The sequence below is a fragment of the Myxine glutinosa genome, chromosome 7, assembly GCF_964187855.1.
Source record: "Myxine glutinosa chromosome 7, kmMyxGlut1.1, whole genome shotgun sequence".
Lineage (NCBI taxonomy): Eukaryota > Metazoa > Chordata > Myxini > Myxiniformes > Myxinidae > Myxine > Myxine glutinosa.
This window is the reverse complement of record NC_136267.1, coordinates 184806854-184826792: the sequence shown is the minus strand read 5'-3', so window position 1 is coordinate 184826792 and position 19939 is coordinate 184806854. Positions and strand designations below refer to the sequence as shown.

At 45.5% G+C, this 19939-nt stretch overlaps 1 protein-coding gene across 1 annotated transcript in view; it reads left to right on the top strand.

Moving 5' to 3' along the window:
• LOC137431891 (voltage-dependent L-type calcium channel subunit beta-1) overlaps positions 1-19939 on the top strand; it is a 264252-nt gene that overhangs the window by 93082 nt on the left and 151231 nt on the right. Inside the window, exon 2 of the mRNA XM_078782618.1 lies at positions 10404-10523. Within this exon, the coding sequence (XP_078638744.1) occupies positions 10404-10523 (120 nt within the window). The remainder of the gene's footprint in view (positions 1-10403; positions 10524-19939) is intronic.

Sequence of the window (19939 nt, the reverse complement as noted above, 5' to 3'; positions counted from 1 at the left end):
AACCTGAAGCTCCATTATGGGAATGCTAACATTGCCAACCTGAAGCTCCATTATGGGAATGCTAACATGCCAACCTGAAGCTCCATTATGGGAATGCTAACATGCCAACCTGAAGCTCCATTATGGGAATGCTAACATGCCAACCTGAAGCTTCATTATGGGAATGCTAACATGCCAACCTGAAGCTCCATTATGGGAATGCTAACATGCCAACCTGAAGCTCCATTATGGGAATGCTAACATGCCAACCTGAAGCTCCATTATGGGAATGCTAACATGCCAACCTGAAGCTCCATTATGGGAATGCTAACATGCCAACCTGAAGCTCCATTATGGGAATGCTAACATGCCAACCTGAAGCTCCATTATGGGAATGCTACCATGCCAACCTGAAGCTCCATTATGGGAATGCTACCATGCCAACCTGAAGCTCCATTATGGGAATGCTAACATGCCAACCTGAAGCTCCATTATGGGAATGCTAACATGCCAACCTGAAGCTCCATTATGGGAATGCTAACATGCCAACCTGAAGCTCCATTATGGGAATGCTAACATGCCAACCTGAAGCTCCATTATGGGAATGCTACCATGCCAACCTGAAGCTCCATTATGGGAATGCTAACATGCCAACCTGAAGCTCCATTATGGGAATGCTACCATGCCAACCTGAAGCTCCATTATGGGAATGCTAACATGCCAACCTGAAGCTCCATTATGGGAATGCTAACATGCCAACCTGAAGCTCCATTATGGGAATGCTAACATGCCAACCTGAAGCTCCATTATGGGAATGCTAACATGCCAACCTGAAGCTCCATTATGGGAATGCTAACATGCCAACCTGAAGCTCCATTATGGGAATGCTAACATGCCAACCTGAAGCTCCATTATGGGAATGCTAACATGCCAACCTGAAGCTCCATTATGGGAATGCTAACATGCCAACCTGAAGCTCCATTATGGGAATGCTAACATGCCAACCTGAAGCTCCATTATGGGAATGCTAACATGCCAACCTGAAGCTCCATTATGGGAATGCTAACATGCCAACCTGAAGCTCCATTATGGGAATGCTAACATGCCAACCTGAAGCTTCATTATGGGAATGCTAACATGCCAACCTGAAGCTCCATTATGGGAATGCTAACATGCCAACCTGAAGCTCCATTATGGGAATGCTAACATGCCAACCTGAAGCTCCATTATGGGAATGCTAACATGCCAACCTGAAGCTCCATTATGGGAATGCTAACATGCCAACCTGAAGCTCCATTATGGGAATGCTACCATGCCAACCTGAAGCTCCATTATGGGAATGCTAACATGCCAACCTGAAGCTCCATTATGGGAATGCTACCATGCCAACCTGAAGCTCCATTATGGGAATGCTAACATGCCAACCTGAAGCTCCATTATGGGAATGCTAACATGCCAACCTGAAGCTCCATTATGGGAATGCTAACATGCCAACCTGAAGCTCCATTATGGGAATGCTAACATGCCAACCTGAAGCTCCATTATGGGAATGCTAACATGCCAACCTGAAGCTCCATTATGGGAATGCTAACATGCCAACCTGAAGCTCCATTATGGGAATGCTAACATGCCAACCTGAAGCTCCATTATGGGAATGCTAACATGCCAACCTGAAGCTCCATTATGGGAATGCTAACATGCCAACCTGAAGCTCCATTATGGGAATGCTAACATGCCAACCTGAAGCTCCATTATGGGAATGCTAACATGCCAACCTGAAGCTCCATTATGGGAATGCTAACATGCCAACCTGAAGCTCCATTATGGGAATGCTAACATGCCAACCTGAAGCTCCATTATGGGAATGCTAACATGCCAACCTGAAGCTTCATTATGGGAATGCTAACATGCCAACCTGAAGCTCCATTATGGGAATGCTAACATGCCAACCTGAAGCTTCATTATGGGAATGCTAACATGCCAACCTGAAGCTCCATTATGGGAATGCTAACATGCCAACCTGAAGCTTCATTATGGGAATGCTACCATGCCAACCTGAAGCTCCATTATGGGAATGCTAACATGCCAACCTGAAGCTCCATTATGGGAATGCTAACATGCCAACCTGAAGCTCCATTATGGGAATGCTAACATGCCAACCTGAAGCTCCATTATGGGAATGCTAACATGCCAACCTGAAGCTCCATTATGGGAATGCTAACATGCCAACCTGAAGCTTCATTATGGGAATGCTAACATGCCAACCTGAAGCTCCATTATGGGAATGCTAACATGCCAACCTGAAGCTTCATTATGGGAATGCTAACATGCCAACCTGAAGCTTCATTATGGGAATGCTAACATGCCAACCTGAAGCTCCATTATGGGAATGCTAACATGCCAACCTGAAGCTTCATTATGGGAATGCTAACATGCCAACCTGAAGCTCCATTATGGGAATGCTAACATGCCAACCTGAAGCTTCATTATGGGAATGCTAACATGCCAACCTGAAGCTCCATTATGGGAATGCTACCATGCCAACCTGAAGCTGCATTTGCATGGCATTCAAAATAGGTGAACATGGTTACAGTGATTTTTCATGCTCATTGTGAAACTTTCAATCATCTCCTGTGACTTTATTCTGCTAAATCACTTCTACTTGTGATGTCAGACAGAAAGACGTCCGCAGCGCCTTTATATAACATTTGCGTTGGACGTCTTTAATTAAATGCAAATGCAGTGTCATTGAACAGGAAAATTGCAGTTAGGCCTCAGATACGTTAATTTACCTGTGTGTAAGGTCACATGCACCTACCATGGTCAGGACAATGGCCTCGTTCAAGGAACAATCTGCACTAATTTTGTACTTAAAATGAATTGGAAATTTTAAATTACTTTTTTTTCAAAACCAATGAAAATGACGTACGCTCAACTCGATGCGAGAAATGATATCATTGGAGTGGTTTGCTCTTTATTGTGTATGAAAAGAATGGAGTCAGACTGTCAGAGTGAAATGATTAGAAAGTAAATAAATGAACCTACACAAGCAGGTAACCTGTAAGTGACAAAATAGGGGGCGGGATGGACGGACCCCTTAAAAACCATCTCCTTTAGGAGTCGCGGAAGGCGAGAGAACGAGGCCATTCGTCGGGTTCGAAGATGGTTTATTGTAACAGCAAGATCCAGCACACTAAACCCGAACGGAAGTCGGCACGCTTATATAAAGCCGAAAGCCCTCCGGAGGGCGTGGCTCCGGCAACCGCGCGTGCGTCACGTCCGCACAACCACAAGATTAAGGGGTCTTACTCCTATTGAGAGGAGTGGTCCCAAGTGAATGACCATGCATTGTGGCCCCTCGCCCCTCGGGGGCATGATGCATGCGTTTGAATGACCATGCGCTTCCCTCTTGGGGTTGAGGCGCATGTGTATTGTTATTGGGACAGCCTTGTTGACGTTGTGCCTTGACCATGGGGTCAAGGTGCACGTACGAGGCTGTTCAAATGTTTGGACTTTTTACCTTTTTTCACACGCAAAAAAGGCAGGCCTTGACTGGGGCCCTAAAACAGGCACAACCACAAGTCCAACAGGCCCGTGCACGTGTATTATGCCCAAATAAGGTAATCACATAAGGTAACCGCCACACTCCTGTCATAAAAGCTTAAATTCACCTTTCCAGATGATTATCACCTTTTTATTGCAAATTTATTGCCTTTGCAAATCCGTGTTCTATTCAGAAAGTCACACGCTCGGGTTCAAATGGCACACAGATGTCTACTTCCTGTACCTTGAATCACCATAATGAATGTACCAAACTTATGGCGGTGTGAACACTTCCGATTCAGTCTCTTGGCGAGGATTGTGCTGGGTGGTTTGCCATTGCCTTCCCAGCACTCGGTCAAGGCAGGAAGCTGTAATTTGGCGGGAATGTCAGCGACAACTCGCCCACTGTGTCCAAGTATTAAACCAGGGTGACGGTTTATACCTGGGTCGACATTTGAACCCAGGCTAGACAGCGCAGAAGTCTAAACTATCCTGCCAGCTAGCTTCCTCCAACAGCACCTCGGATTACCAAGAACTCGACAGTTAGGACAGATCCATGATTTATTTTCATCCCAATTTCATGCAGCTTCCCAGAATGCATTTGTGGTGAGGTAAGCGTGGTCACGTGATATAGAATGGATGCAGCTGCCTGTTGTGCTAACAAGGAGTCAAATTTGGATGAACTAGTACACCCACTCCCCACAGAAGAGGTATGGTCATGTTATTACCCTCTGTGGGATATATAGATTACAGTAGATCTATATACCCCACAGAGCATTAGCGGCTGTATATAAAGGTAATCATGCTTGTTTGTGGTTTATAATATTTCACTTCCGGTAGGCCTGCCTCCACAAACATCTGCATTTATTCACAATCACATTAACACGGCGTTTGTCCAAGAAGGGAAAACAAACGCCTTAAGGAGGGGCAATATTATTACTATTAGTATTAATCTTGTTTTATAATAACACTAATATTATGTATTGTCATTGGTGTAGTTATTGGTTATGTAAAGTGGTTTTGGAAAAATGCCACGATTACCAATGTTAATACGGATATACACCTCAACGTGCCACGCCCTTATATTTTATATTTTATTTTTATCAATTCAGTAAAAATATACATGTTTCTTTCTTTCCTGGAAGTCCGAGCAGTGTCTATGTGTTTATACCTCTCTGACCCCCCAAACCCCCCCTTCCCATGCCTCCTCCCACCAAGCCCTCTTCATCCCCCCCCCTTCCCATGCCTCCTCCCTCCCAAGCTCTCTTCATCCCCCCCCCTTCCCATGCCTCCTCCCCCCCCCTTCCCATGCCTCCTCCCCCCAAGCCCTCTTCATACCCCCCCCCCTTCCCATGCCTCCTCCCCCCAAAGCCCTCTTCATCCCCCCCCTTCCCATGCCTCCTCCCCCCAAGCCCTCTTCACCCCCCCCCCCTTCCCATGCCTCCTCCCCCCAAGCCCTCTTCACCCCCCCCCATTCCCATGCCTCCTCCCCCAAAGCCCTCTTCATCCCCCCCCCCCATTCCCATGCCTCCTTCCCCCAAGCCCTCTTCATCCATCCCCCCCCTTCCCATGCCTCCTCCCACCAAGCCCTCTTCATCCCCCCCCCCCTTCCCATGCCTCCTCCCCCCAAGCCCTCTTCATACCCCCCCTTCCTATGCCTCCTCCCCCCAAAGCCCTCTTCATCCCCCCCCTTCCCATGCCTCCTCCCCCCAAGCCCTCTTCACCCCCCCCCCCCATTCCCATGCCTCCTCCCCCCAAGCCCTCTTCACCCCCCCCCATTCCCATGCCTCCTCCCCCAAAGCCCTCTTCATCCCCCCCCCCCCCCATTCCCATGCCTCCTCCCCCCAAGCCCTCTTCATCCATCCCCCCCCTTCCCATGCCTCCTCCCCCGAAGACCTCTTCATCCCCCCCCCCCCATTCCCATGCCTCCTCCCCCCAAGTCCTCTTCATCCCCCTACCCCTTCCCATGCCTCCTCCCCCCAAGCCCTCTCCCTCCCACAGATCTCCCGATGTCCCTCCTCTCAAATGTTTTACTTGTGTGCTTCCCTCTCTCCCCCCATCTTGTCTCCCGCTCCCTTTTTTGTAAGTTTTGTGTCCGTTCGTTGTTTTTTTGTGATTGATGTTAGCTCCTAGACGAACCTCGATCTTGTATACAAAAAAAAGAAAAGAAGTTATAATACATTGTACCTGCAATGTTAACCTCCACCACCGTATGTGGATGCAGGTTATATTGTGTTTTCACCCCTGTTTGTTTTTTTAGGTGCGAAAATCGAAGGTTTTTCAATTACAGTGTATTGGTTAGTCGCATGCGTTATTCTGTCTGTCTGTCTGTCTGTCTCTTTGTCTGTCTGTCAACAGCCTACAGGTCACATTTTTACTCCGATCTTCATGTAACTTCACCACCTGTAGAGTTGGTCATAAGCAAAAAGCCTATTGTTTTTGAGGTCAAAAGGTCAACAGGTCAACACGGGCCAAAGATGAACAACGTTGTCAAATTTCTAAAATCCTCAATTTTCTTCTGATTGACATGAAATTTTGAAAGAGGATTTGCATATCCGGTTATTGAATTCAATGACCATCTATTTTGAGGTCAACATAGGTCACAAAAGGTCAACATAGGCCACATTTCTAAAATTGTCAATTTTCACCCGATTGACTTGAAATTTGAACAGGATTTTCACATCAGCGAACTGAATTCAACCTTGTGTGTGACGAGTACAAATTGATTCGATTTTGAAGATCCGAAACCGGATCCGGATATGAGAATTATTTAATTTTTTAAGTGATTCTTCACCATTGAGTGATGGGGCTAAAAACGATACATAGCAGGATATCTCAAAAGGTTGTAAATGACTTATGACAGAACGTGGTGGATGAGTTGCCGAGGTGACAAGAACAAGCGATTTATTGTTTGTTCAGATCCGGATCTGACCTGTCGGTGGGATACAAAACATAAACCACTCAGTCTGGTGGAGGTTTGCGCTGTACCGAGTGCCGCTCCAGTTTCATGTAATATTGTGGTCCCAAAGGAAGTCTTTGCCATATTAAAATAAGAGACACATTTGTAAGCAGAACGGTTCAGGTTTTAAAAGTTTTGGACTTCAAAGTAAGAGACAAATTGACTACTGGGGAACAGCGAATGTTCTGTATTTTTCTGCTTGCTTGCTCGGCCTGGACATTAACTTTCATGATTACTTTGGGACTTGACTGCAAACTGTAAAACTTCAAAAACTTTGTCTTCTCAACCACAATGCTTCAAATTCAGAACATCAGGAAACTCATAGTACACACATGTATGCTTAACTACATCCTGAAAATCAACCAATGTAGCACTCGCTCATAGCTCATACATGGTAAATTTACTTCCTGATGGTAAACCCATGTAGCACTCGCTCATAGCTCATACATGGTAAATTTACATCCTGATGGTCAACCCATGTAGCACTTGCTCATAGCGCATACATGGTAATTTACATCCTGATGGTCAACCCATGTAGCACTCGCTCATAGCTCATACATGGTCATTTACATCCTGATGGTCAACCCATGTAGCACTCGCTCATAGCTCATACATGGTAAATTTACATCCTGATGGTCAACCCATGTAGCACTTGCTCATAGCGCATACATGGTAAATTTACATCCTGATGGTCAACCCATGTAGCACTCGCTCATAGCTCGTACATGGTAAATTTACATCCTGATGGTAAACCCATATAGCACTCGCTCATAGCTCATACATGGTAATTTACATCCTGAAAATCAACCAATGTAGCACTCGCTCATAGCTCATACATGGTAAATTTACTTCCTGATGGTAAACCCATGTAGCACTCGCTCATAGCTCATACATGGTAATTTACATCCTGATGGTCAACCCATATAGCAGTCGCTCATAGCTCATACATGGTAAATTTACATCCTGATGGTCAACCCATGTAGCACTTGCTCATAGCGCATACATGGTAATTTACATCCTGATGGTCAACCCATGTAGCACTCGCTCATAGCTCATACATGGTCATTTACATCCTGATGGTCGACCCATGTAGCACTCGCTCATAGCTCATACATGGTAAATTTACATCCTGATGGTAAACCCTTATAGCACTCGCTCATAGCTCATACATGGTAATTTACATCCTGAAAATCAACCAATGTAGCACTCGCTCATAGCTCATACATGGTAAATTTACATCCTGCTGGTAAACCCATATAGCACTCACTCACAGCTCATACATGGTAAATTTACATCGGGATGGTCAACCCATGTAGCACTCACTCATAGCTCATACATGGTAATTTACATCGGGATGGTCAACCTATGTAGCACTCACTCATAGCTCATACATGATAATTTACATCCTGATGGTCAACCCATAAAGCACTCACTCATAGCTCATACATGGTAATTTACATCCGGATGGTCAACCCATGTAGCACTCACTCATAGCTCATACATGGTAATTTACATCCGGATGGTAAACCTATGTAGCACTCACTCATAGCTCATACATGGTAATTTACATCGGGATGGTCAACCTATGTAGCACTCACTCATAGCTCATACATGGTAATTTACATCCTGATGGTCAACCCATATAGCACTCACTCATAACTCATACATGGTAATTTACATCCTGATGGTCAACCCATAAAGCACTCACTCATAACTCATACATGGTAAATTTACATCCTGATGGTCAACCCATGTAGCACTCAATCATAGCTCATACATGGTAAATTTACATCCGGATGGTCAACACATGTAGCACTCACTCATAGCTCATACATGGTAAATTTACATCATGATGGTCAACCCATAAAGCACTCACTCATAACTCATACATGGTAAATTTACATCCTGATGGTCAACCCATGTAGCACTCACTCATAGCTCATACATGGTAAATTTAGCATTTGATGGTCAACCCATATAGCACTCACTCATAGCTCATACATGGTAAATTTACATCCTGATGGTCAACCCATGTAGCACTCACTCATAGCTCATACATGGTAAATTTACATCCTGATGGTCAACCCATGTAGCACTCACTCATAGCTCATACATGGTAAATTTACATCCTGATGGTCAACCCATGTAGCACTCACTCATAGCTCATACATGGTAAATTTACATCCTGATGGTCAACCCATGTAGCACTCACTCATAGCTCATACATGGTAAATTTACATCCTGATGGTCAACCCATAAAGCACTCACTCATAACTCATACATGGTAAATTTACCATTTGATGGTCAAACCATATAGCACTCACTCATAGCTCATACATGGTAAATTTACATCCTGATGGTCAACCCATGTAGCACTCACTCATAGCTCATACATGGTAAATTTACATCCTGATGGTCAACCCATGTAGCACTCACTCGCAGCTCATACATGGTAAATTTACATCATGATGGTCAACCCATAAAGCACTCACTCATAACTCATACATGGTAAATTTACATCCTGATGGTCAACCCATGTAGCACTCACTCATAGCTCATACATGGTAATTTACATCGGGATGGTCAACCCATATAGCACTCACTCATAGCTCATACATGGTAATTTACATCCTGATGGTCAACCCATGTAGCACTCACTCAGAGCTCAGACATGGTAAATTTACATCCTGATGGTCAACCCATGTAGCACTCACTCAGAGCTCAGACATGGTAAATTTACATCCTGATGGTCAACCCATATAGCACTCACTCATAGCTCATACATGGTAAATTTACATTCTGATGGTCAACCCATAAAGCACTCACTCATAACTCATACATGGTAAATTTACCATTTGATGGTCAACCCATATAGCACTCACTCATAGCTCATACATGGTAAATTTACATGCTGATGGTCAACCCATGTAGCACTCACTCATAGCTCATACATGATAAATTTACATCCTGATGGTCAACCCATGTAGCACTCACTCATAGCTCATACATGGTAAATTTACCATTTGATGGTCAACCCATATAGCACTCACTCATAGCTCATACATGGTAAATTTACATGCTGATGGTCAACCCATGTAGCACTCACTCATAGCTTATACATGGTAAATTTACATCCTGATGGTCAACCCATGTAGCACTCACTCATAGCTCATACATGGTAAATTTACATCCGGATGGTCAACGCATGTAGCACTCACTCATAGCTCATACATGGTAAATTTACATCCTGATGGTCAACCCAATAGCACTCACTCATAGCTCATACATGGTAAATTTACATCCTGATGGTCAACCCATATAGCACTCACTCATAGCTCATACATGGTAAATTTACATCCTGATGGTCAACCCATGTAGCACTCACTCATAGCTCATACATGGTAAATTTACATCCTGATGGTCAACCCATGTAGCACTCACTCATAGCTCATACATGGTAAATTTACATCCGGATGGTCAACGCATGTAGCACTCACTCATAGCTCATACATGGTAAATTTACATCCTGATGGTCAACCCAATAGCACTCACTCATAGCTCATACATGGTAAATTTACATCCTGATGGTCAACCCAATAACACTCACTCATAGCTCATACATGTTAAATTTACAATTTGATGGTCAACCCATGTAGCACTCAATGAACAGTATCTAGTGGGAGCAAATCAACGTGGTGGTCTTCATGTTTATGTGAGCACCTTGCAGTCTTTGAAGAACCAATTGTGTTGCTGAAGTTTTGCCTGGCTTTGTTTTTCCAGATATCATTCCCGGTTATTATTCACCTCTTCCAAATCGTAATCGTTTTTTTTGGAATCTTACTCAAAATACATGCAGTTTTTATATCCATGTTAACCCACGTTCTCCTTTTCCTCGTCTACCTTTCCTTACACCATTTGGCAGGGCTCCGCTGACTCGTACAACAGCCGTCCCTCAGACTCGGATGTTTCTCTGGAAGAAGATCGAGAAGCACTGAAGCGTGAGGCTGAGAAGCAGGGCATAGCTCAGCTCGAGAAGGCCAAGGTGAGCCAATCATTTAGTGAGCATTTCATATGTACCACAAAAGTCATTCACAAGCACCACAAGGCCACATATTCTCCTGTCATAATAGTTCTTCCACTGGAGTAAATTGTATCAAACAGGCTTAAAGTATTTATTTTCAAGTGAAAAATGTGCAAACTTTAAGGTAAACAACTCCTTCTTTGATATCACCTGTTCCTACATGGCAGAATTCCTGAAAGAGGTTAACGTATGCTTGCACTTTTCCACACTTTTACACTACTTTTATTTACGTGATATTTTTTACCTTAAATTCATTCAATTCCCATTACCTTGGACTACAATAAAAGCCAGAATGCAGTTTTCTAACGTTTATAAAAAGAAGACAGAATTTTGAGAAAGGAAATGAATTTTTAGCCGCGTCGCAGACGCTGCTCATAGAGTGCCCTCTGCTGTTGTTGTTGTTCTTCTTCTTGTTCTTGTTGTTGTTCTTGCAGAGAAGACAAAACCTCAAAGCTCCACCCATTCTGGGAACCATAGCTCCACCCATTGTGGGAGAGGCTTCATATAAACAAATATCCACCATTTTATTAACTCGCATAGCTTTGAGGCCTGTTTTGTAGGCCCGTGGTGTCTTGCTCTCTCACACAGTTTTCTTTCAAATCAAATTCGATATATCATTTCATTTTTCACAGTCGCTAACATAGTTTTAGACTCGGTTGAAAAAAAACGTGAAGAAAATCCGATGAAAGTTGCCCTTTATAGAACGAAATGAATTCTCAAAGGCCTGTAACTTCAAGTCCATTGAGATATTTTTTTTTTAAATTGCGGCATGGTCAGTCATACACCGCCCGAAATAACAGACGGGAAAATGCCGAGATATATATATTTTGTTTAAATCGCGGCATGGTCAGTCATACACCGCCCGAAATAACAGACGGGAAAATGCCGAGATATATTAAAAATTCGTCCATTTGATGACAATCGTCACGATGAAATATTTAATTTAGACGTCGTCACAATAATGTGGAGAGAGGAGCATAGCTTCGTTCACGTGTCGCCACACACGGGAAATTGCCGAGATATATTTTTTTTAAATCGCGGCATGGTCATACACCGCCTGAAATAACAGACGGGAAAATGCCAAGATATATTAAAAATTCGTCACCACACACGGGAAATTCCCGAGATATATTTTCACTTTGCACAAAAATAACATCAAGTAATCGAATCAATAGGAATGTCCTGTGCCTATAACATCGACGTTATAGGCACAGCTGCATCTAGGCATTGTGTAACATCGACGCGGCTTTTGTTTTAATTAAAACTTTTTGTACTTGTTTTTACTTGAAGTTCCTTTGCAATGTTTGATTTTGTTTGTTTGTTTGTTTTCTTTGATGTTCCAAACACTCTTTCAAAATAATAACTTTTAGTGAGATACTGCTTAGTCATTGTCCAATTTTGTTTGTCAAGGTGTGTGTTGTCCATCACTCCATTTTCCTCTGTTATGCCATAAACATGACCACCTCGTGTCTTACTATAATTCACCAAATGTCTGTCCATCCGTCCATCCGTCTGTTCCCAGGTACTGTAAAAGCGGCTGAACCGATCGCAACGAAATTTTGGGTGGGTAATCTTGGGACCCCCTGGAGTAAAATATGCTATATTGTTTTTCCAATTTTTCCAATTTTCCAGTTTTTGCAAACACGATGGAATAATATTTACCGATATTGAACGATGTGGGTTTTATTGAAATTCTACAAATACTGTTTAGATTTTGATGATTTGCGTGTGATATGATTTACCGGATGTTTATATAAATCGTTTAAAAAAAAAAAAGGCGTTCAATTTCTAATATTTTGCCTTTTCATTTGGGCCTCCCAATTGAAGCCCCCCCACAGGGTGAGTACCGTTGCTAGTTCCACTTATTCAGGCTCGTAGGATAGCATAGAGCTATGCACACTTGCCTTAGAGTGTCCTCTCCCAGGTTAAAATCTCGACCCAGCTATAAACTGTCACCCTGGAGTTTCGCATACAGTGACATTGATATACGCGTATTTCTTTGGATGGGGGTTAATGTGGATGTCCCATCTGATTTGCTAGCAATAGTTTGTGGACGTTAAAGATCTCAGGGTGTCTTTGGCAAAGAGGAGGTCAGTTATTGCTGGTATTATGAACAGCACATTTAATGGTCAGTCCTTCCTTACGTACTCTGATGGATCTGACCACCACCTTGTGGTTGCTAAGATTCAACTGAAATTGAAGAAGACACTGTGGTATTGGGGTGACTTTGAAGAGCAGTGGAGAATCTTTAGGGATGTGAACCAAGAGGCAGCAGATATCACCATCGGGATAAGGAGAGGAACCCATGAAGAGCGTTGGATCAGTGACCTAACCTGGAAGCTGATTGACGAAAGAATTGACGAAAGGCAGCGCGTCCCGCTCATTGGCCGTCTGCTTCAGTGGGCATGCTATCTCCTGGGCTTGCCCAACCCATGGGGCATTGCCAATAAAAAGGTCTTACTCTTTACTCCAAGCCCTGCTGTCCCGTGGCCAAACAGTCCATTTTGGTGTTTCCTCTGAAAGTGCAATGCGCTTTCCATGTGCCTTTGGTGTTGGTTGCCACAAGTATCCTTCACGAGGCCTTGCCTGGAAGGAGGTTTTACATGATAGACTTGCTCTCTACTGCTCTAAGGTATGTACTCGCGGCTTCCTCGGTGCGCATTTAATAAGCCGATTTACCTGTAGACAAATATAGTCCCAATGGCCACATTTCACCATCACCATTGTGGACCCGGAAATTGTTGGCACTGTAAGGTTTTTTGATGGATTCATGAACCATAGTGCTCCTAGATACGGAATCAATCAGATGCCAGCTTGGTATATTTGGGCAACTCTCAGAATTTGCCTAAATCCAAGATGGCTATCGCCCAATATGGGTGAAATATAAAAGTGGCCATAACTTTTGATTGGAACATGCAAGAAGGATGATTCTAGTGCCTAGGTGGGGGTTTTTTAGTGTGGTGGATTTATTTCTCATGTTAAAACAAAGTTGTGATGATGCTTAGCAACAGAAATCCAATATGGTTGCCGTGCGATGGGGCGATTGTGGAAAACGGGAATAACTTATGATTGGAACCTGCTAGAATGATGATTCTTGTGTCCACTTGTTAGAGAAATCTAATGTGGGTTTCACTGCCATATATTTTATTCTAGATTAGAATGATAAAGAGAGTGACATTGCATTGAATTGACATGTTAATTTCCTACAAACAGTGCACAACAATAAACTACATGTGAACGTGCACAACCAGCAATATAAAAGTTACATGAGAAGCCAGCGATGGAATGACCACAACACTAGATGCACATCATGTTATCAATAAAGCTTAACTCCGACTCGTCTTCCAACTCCTCTTCTTCCTCCTCTTCTTCATCCCCATGTGAATGTTTTTGTTCTCCTCTCTTGGACTTGGTTAGAGGGTTGTGAAACTCATCGGAAGCAGAGCAGTGACAGTAACTGGAGCAGTGGAGCAGGGTAGATTTGCCTTGAAGCAGCTGCAGGTGGTTTGTGCGCATGCCTTCACCTCAGCTCTGCACTGGCAACTACCAACATCCATCAACTCAGGAGGTGCTGGAGGTCCTGTGGCGGTGACTTGATATGCCACACCATTCATTAATTCCCAGCCAAAGCTGATGATCTGAAGTGGAGGGGCACTTTGCTTGTCTGCTACTTTCCAACGCATCACCTGCAGATGAGCCGTCAGCATATGATACCTGGAGGTTTTCATCCATCAGAGGCAGTGCTTTAATTTGAGGAGGTTTGCCCTCCTTCATCGAGTAAATTACATACCTCACCACATTCATACATGTGCTGATGGGCAGACCATAGAGCGCACAGAAGAACTCCGTTCCCATCTCACGCAGCTCTACCTCTGTCGCAGTAGTCTCGCCTAGAACATTGTACAGCTTTGGAAAGTCTGTAGACATGACTTGCTTGAACATGGTGACTTTCCCTTTGTTATACGGACAGGAAATAGTGTCACAACCGGTCAGCACATGCATGCCAATAATCTGCCCTGACTTTTCTCCTAGTTTCTTAGTAATTTGGGTGATGCTGAGGATGCTTCAATCCCACCTCTCCATTAGAACCAGGCCTGCAATGCTGTACTGCCATACCAAGTAGATGAGAATGACAAACACATTTGTGTCGTCACTGACTATATGAATGACACTTTCCGTCATGGGCAGCCTTCAGAACATAGCTCACCATGAAGACTGTTGTAAAATAATCAGATCTACAACAGTGTCTCAGAAGGTGGGTTTAATCAGTATCGAACACCAGCAATATCTGAAAGAGAATTGGCAATCATAGGATCAATATATGACGAACATATGAGCAAGAAAGAGTATCATATTCAAGCACGCGAGCAAGCGATATGAAAAGTAGTTCCCTTACCATTCTAAGCATACACGTGGATAAAGCATGATAAATGTCTCAGGACTGCGCTTCACACCTCGGAGACAAGTTCTTATAGTAGCCACGTAGTGGTTAGAAGCGGTAATGGCGCCTGGGTCGCAACTTGGATACAATTTCACCACATTTCACCCTGGGTTTAAAACCTCGCTAGCAAGCCGGTTAGCATCAAGCGTATAACTACGATTAGCAGCTGATTACATGAGAGTTACATCACGACCAGCCAAAACGATCAGGGCGGCGGATCTCTCATCACGTGCGTGTTCGGTACACATCGGGGCCCTCGGTGGCAGCGTCTAGATCGACTCCATCAGGAGTGCTCTCTGTCGACGAAGATGGGGGTGGCACAATTATACCTGCCGGCTCGGGCGAGTGAGAGGGTGGAAGTGGAGGCGAATTCCCCAACACCGGGTTCCCCGAGCAGGGCTCTGTCCCAACGAGATCCCTGCAGGACTGACACAGTTGACTCGTGTCCGGCTGGCAGCTGGACCCGAGCATGATCAGAATTAGTTTGGAGGATATGAACCTTGTCAACGAGAGGGTCATATTTACTCGTGCGCACTGCCCGTTTGAGAAAAGCCGGACCGGGCTGAGCAAGCCACCCAGGCAGAGGGCGGACCGATCCCGTGCGAAGCTGGTAACAAAATAAACGATCGTGTGGAATTTCATTTGTCGCAGTACATAGGAGCGAGCGGATCGAATGAAGGGCCCCGTGCACCATCCCTGTCCATTGGTCCGGTCGCAGGCCACGAGTTTTGAGGCCCAAAGAGATGGCCCTCCATATAGTGCCATTAAAGCGCTCCACGCAACCATTAACGTGCGGGCTGTACGGGGTGGTATAGCTAGACGCTATATTACGCTGCAACAGAAATGCCCTCCCATCCTGCGACAAGAACACTGCACCTCTGTCGGTGTGCACATATCGCGGATTCCCAAACATTGAAAACAGGTATTGCAGACATCGGATAACCGTAGCCGTGGACATATCACTGCACGGGAAGGCAAAAAGGAATCTGCAATACTCGTCCACAATTGTGAGGAGAGAACGTGAGGTACCGGTGGCTGGTAGCGGCCCTTTGAAGTCCATCGCTAATCTGTCCCAAGGTTTAGTAGCCTGAATCAGCGTCCCCATGTTGGGTTTATAGAAGCTGGGTTTGAGTTCAGCGCAAACCGGGCAAGTGCGGCACAGACGACGAACGCCCTCGACAGAGTAGGGCAAATTGCGGCTACGCACAAAATGAGCCAGACGAGTCATCCCGGGGTGACACAAGGTATCATGAAGAACGCGTAAATCATCGAAGGAGTTTAAACTCACGCAAACACCTGGTCTGGATAAAGCGTCTGCTGTGTGATTTTCCCGCCCAGGGCGGTACGTGATACCAAAGCTATAATCAGCAAGCTCTATGCGCCAGCGAGTGATTTTCTCATTTTGAATGCGCTGGGCATGTCTTGTGTCATACATGAAAGCAACACTCTGCTGATCGGTAATGACATCGAAGCATTTGCCGAGCAAATATGGTCTCCATCGACGAATCGACTCAACTATTGCGTACGTCTCTTTTTCCACAGAAGAATGACGCCTCTCAGCGGAGGATAACGTCATTGAGAAGAATGCCACCGGCTTCCCCCCTTGAGAGAGCCTGGCAGCGATGGCGTGATCCGACGCGTCACTCTCGAGGACAAAGGGGACGTCATCGTCAATAGAAGACACAGCAGCGCCAGCTATGTCGGACTTGAGACCCTGGAAGGCGACCTTGGCAGCGGGAGGTAGAGGGAACGTTTTACAATCAACAAGGGGATGGAGCTTCTCGGAGTAACTTTTGACCCACTTTAAATAACGTGCGAACAGCCCGAGGGCACGCTTCAAGGAAGCACGATCATGCGGCGGCGCCATGTCGAGCAAAGGCGTAGACGTTCCTTGTCAGGTGTTATGGTTCCTTGGGTCACTGTGTACCCCCAGGAGATCAATCGTCCTAGAGGAGTAGCGACATTTGTCCTCATTAAAAGTCAGACTGTAATTTCGCGCCACCTGGAGGAAGCGTTGCAAATTCGCGTCATGATGAGCCTGATCATAGCCGCAGACCGTCAGATTATCCAAATAAACAAAAACGTCTGTTAATCGTTCTTTGGTAATGATGACGTCCATGGCTCTCTGGAAGCAAGCGACACCATTTGTAATGCCAAAAGGTAGACGCGTGAATTGATACAACCTCTGTCCGGATTCAAAAGCTGTATAAATTTTGTCGTTCTCCGCTATAGGGATTTAATGATACGCACTCCGGAGATCAAGAGTGCTGTACACACCATATTGGACGACCTGTCGAACCAGAGAATCCAATCCTGGTAGCGGATAGGCATCCAGATGCGTAAATCTATTTATGGTTTGTGAATAATCGATTACTATGCGCTTGCGATGATTTTCGGACTGCACGACCAAAACTTGCGCATGCCAAGGAGAGCGGCAGGGCTCGATTATGCCTTCGCGGAGGAGTTTGCTCGTCTCCTCAGAAATGAATTGAGTATCTGCCCGGGAGTAGCGCCGGGATTTGATCGCAATTGGGGCACAATCCATAGTCAGGTTCGGAAATAAAGTCATCGGTTCAATAGACATCCCTGCCAGGGCTCAGACCGAGAGCGTGTCATCTCCCCCAAATGTCATTTCTAAGCGGCCGTGGCGCTCGAGAAAACCGTGCCCTAATAGAACTTCGGCGCATAAGGTGGGCAGTACCATTAGGCGAACATCACAGTACATTTTACCATTAATTACTAGCTTTACATGACATTCACCCTATATTCGCATCCATAAAGATTGCGATGCCATGAAGATTCGGCGCGATCCTCCCAGGATCGGCCAGCCGTGATGGCGGAGGAGGCCCATATCGACGTAGCTATCGGCCGATCCCGTGTCGAGCAAAGCTCCAGCAGTCTGCCCCTCAATCAGGACTGGGATGACGGCGCTGGTCAGCCCACGAGGTCCGGGCTGCGTCGGAATGGCCAGTGGTGATGCACGTGCCATACGCGTCGAGTTGATGCCAGCCAATGTTGGTCGGGTGCGCCGCGCGTGCCCCGATCGGCATACTTTGGCAAAGTGACCCTTCCGGCCACAAGTATGACAAGAAACTTCACAGGCCGGGCACGCAGTACGGAGATGATTTCTATTTCCGCAGAAGAAGCACTTAGCATTGCTCCCGGCCAAGGTAGTCACGGCGAGGCTCGTACATTCGGCTCCGAGCGCCTCCGCCGCCTCGGGCTGCGCGACGGGAGCAGCGAACTCCGTAGCAGCATCGGTCTCCGAGCACCGCTCTTCATTGAGCCCCACTGTAATGTAAGGCCGACCGTAAACCTCCGATTGTGCCTGTGCTTCGTAAAGCACAAGAGCTTGATCGAGGGCCTGTTTCAGCGTCAGGTTCGGCTTTTCCAGCAGACGTCGCCGGATGCTAGTAGAGTAATGTCCAGAAATAAATGCATCGCGCATCAAATCGTCGCACATTTCCTCGTGGGTTCTGGTCTCATGCGCACATTCTTTGCCAAGACGACGCAATTCTTGGGCGAAATGAGTGAGGGACTCCGAAGCGTCCTGCTTCCTTGAGGCGAGCTGGTACCGCGAGTGAATGACATTCCGCGGCTTGATATAGATGGCGCGCAGCTCCGTCACGGCATCGTCGAATGTCATGCAATGAGATATGTAGTCGTGAACGACGTGGGTCACATGGGAGTTCAGCACTGCGCGCTTCACCTCGTCTGTAATGTCAGTATGCCCTTGCAGGTAGCTGGTCAGCAGACTGAGCCAATGCTTGAGCTGGCTCGGAGCTTCCACAGTTTGTGGGTCCGCTCCGAACGTGGGCAACTGTAAAAGCTTGTGGGTCAATGGGTCATGGTGATCTTGGATGATGGTAGTAGTCGATACTGATTAAGTGTTGTAAAATAATCAGATCTACAACAGTGGCTCAGAAGGTGAGTTTAATCAGTATCGAACACCAGCAATATCTGAAAGAGAATTGGCAATCATAGGATCAATATATGACGAAGATATGAGCAAGAAAGAGTATCATATTCCAGCACGCGAGCAAGCGATATGAAAAGTAGTTCCCTTACCATTCTAAACATACACGTGGATAAAGCATGATAAATGTCTCAGGACTGCGCTTCACACCTCAGAGCCAAGGTCTTATAGTAGCCACGTAGTGGATAGAAGCAGTAATGGCGCCTGGGTCGCAACTTGGATACAATTTCACCACAAAGACATCAGGCTCTTTATGGTCGAGAAGCCCCTCGTCTTCACCAATCATCAACACGTTCATTCCAAGGTCACATGTGCAGAGCAGGCACGAGAGTCTTCTTTTATTGACTTTGCCCTTCATGATGACATCTCTAGCAGGAAGAGGAGAAGTCAGTGTCAGGTCGTGCTTGAAACAGTACCATCACATCGTGCCCTCTCATGATCTTTATGGGAGATACTGCGATACCAGTCGACGGTAACGGTCACAGTAGCAATTTGGCTGTATTGCAGGAGTCGTCTGATCACACTTGTAGCTATAATTGAGATGGTACCTCAACAGGGCCAAACAATGTGGTATAGAAGTTACTGCATATCCACAATCACTACATCTGGCTCCCTTGTCTTGCATCTGATGGCGAGGTGCCCAACAAGATTTGACTTGTTGCCTTTGTGGAAAAAGCCATACTCATCCAAAACCACTGATGGTACTCCACACGGCTCGTAGGCGAAGATAGATTTAAGGCTGATGTTTCATATCTGGCCAAGGACGACCAGGCGCTGAACAGAGCTTCATATGAATATCGTATGCCGTCTTAGACCCGATCTTGACACCCTTTTTCAGGACTTCAAGTGTTTTCACTTTCCTCTTGATAGGGTTGTGAAAACACCCTGGGAGGGATTCTTTGAAGCTGTGTGCCATGGCTTGTCCGATCGCCAAAGTGTCGTGTCGGCAACATCGATCGA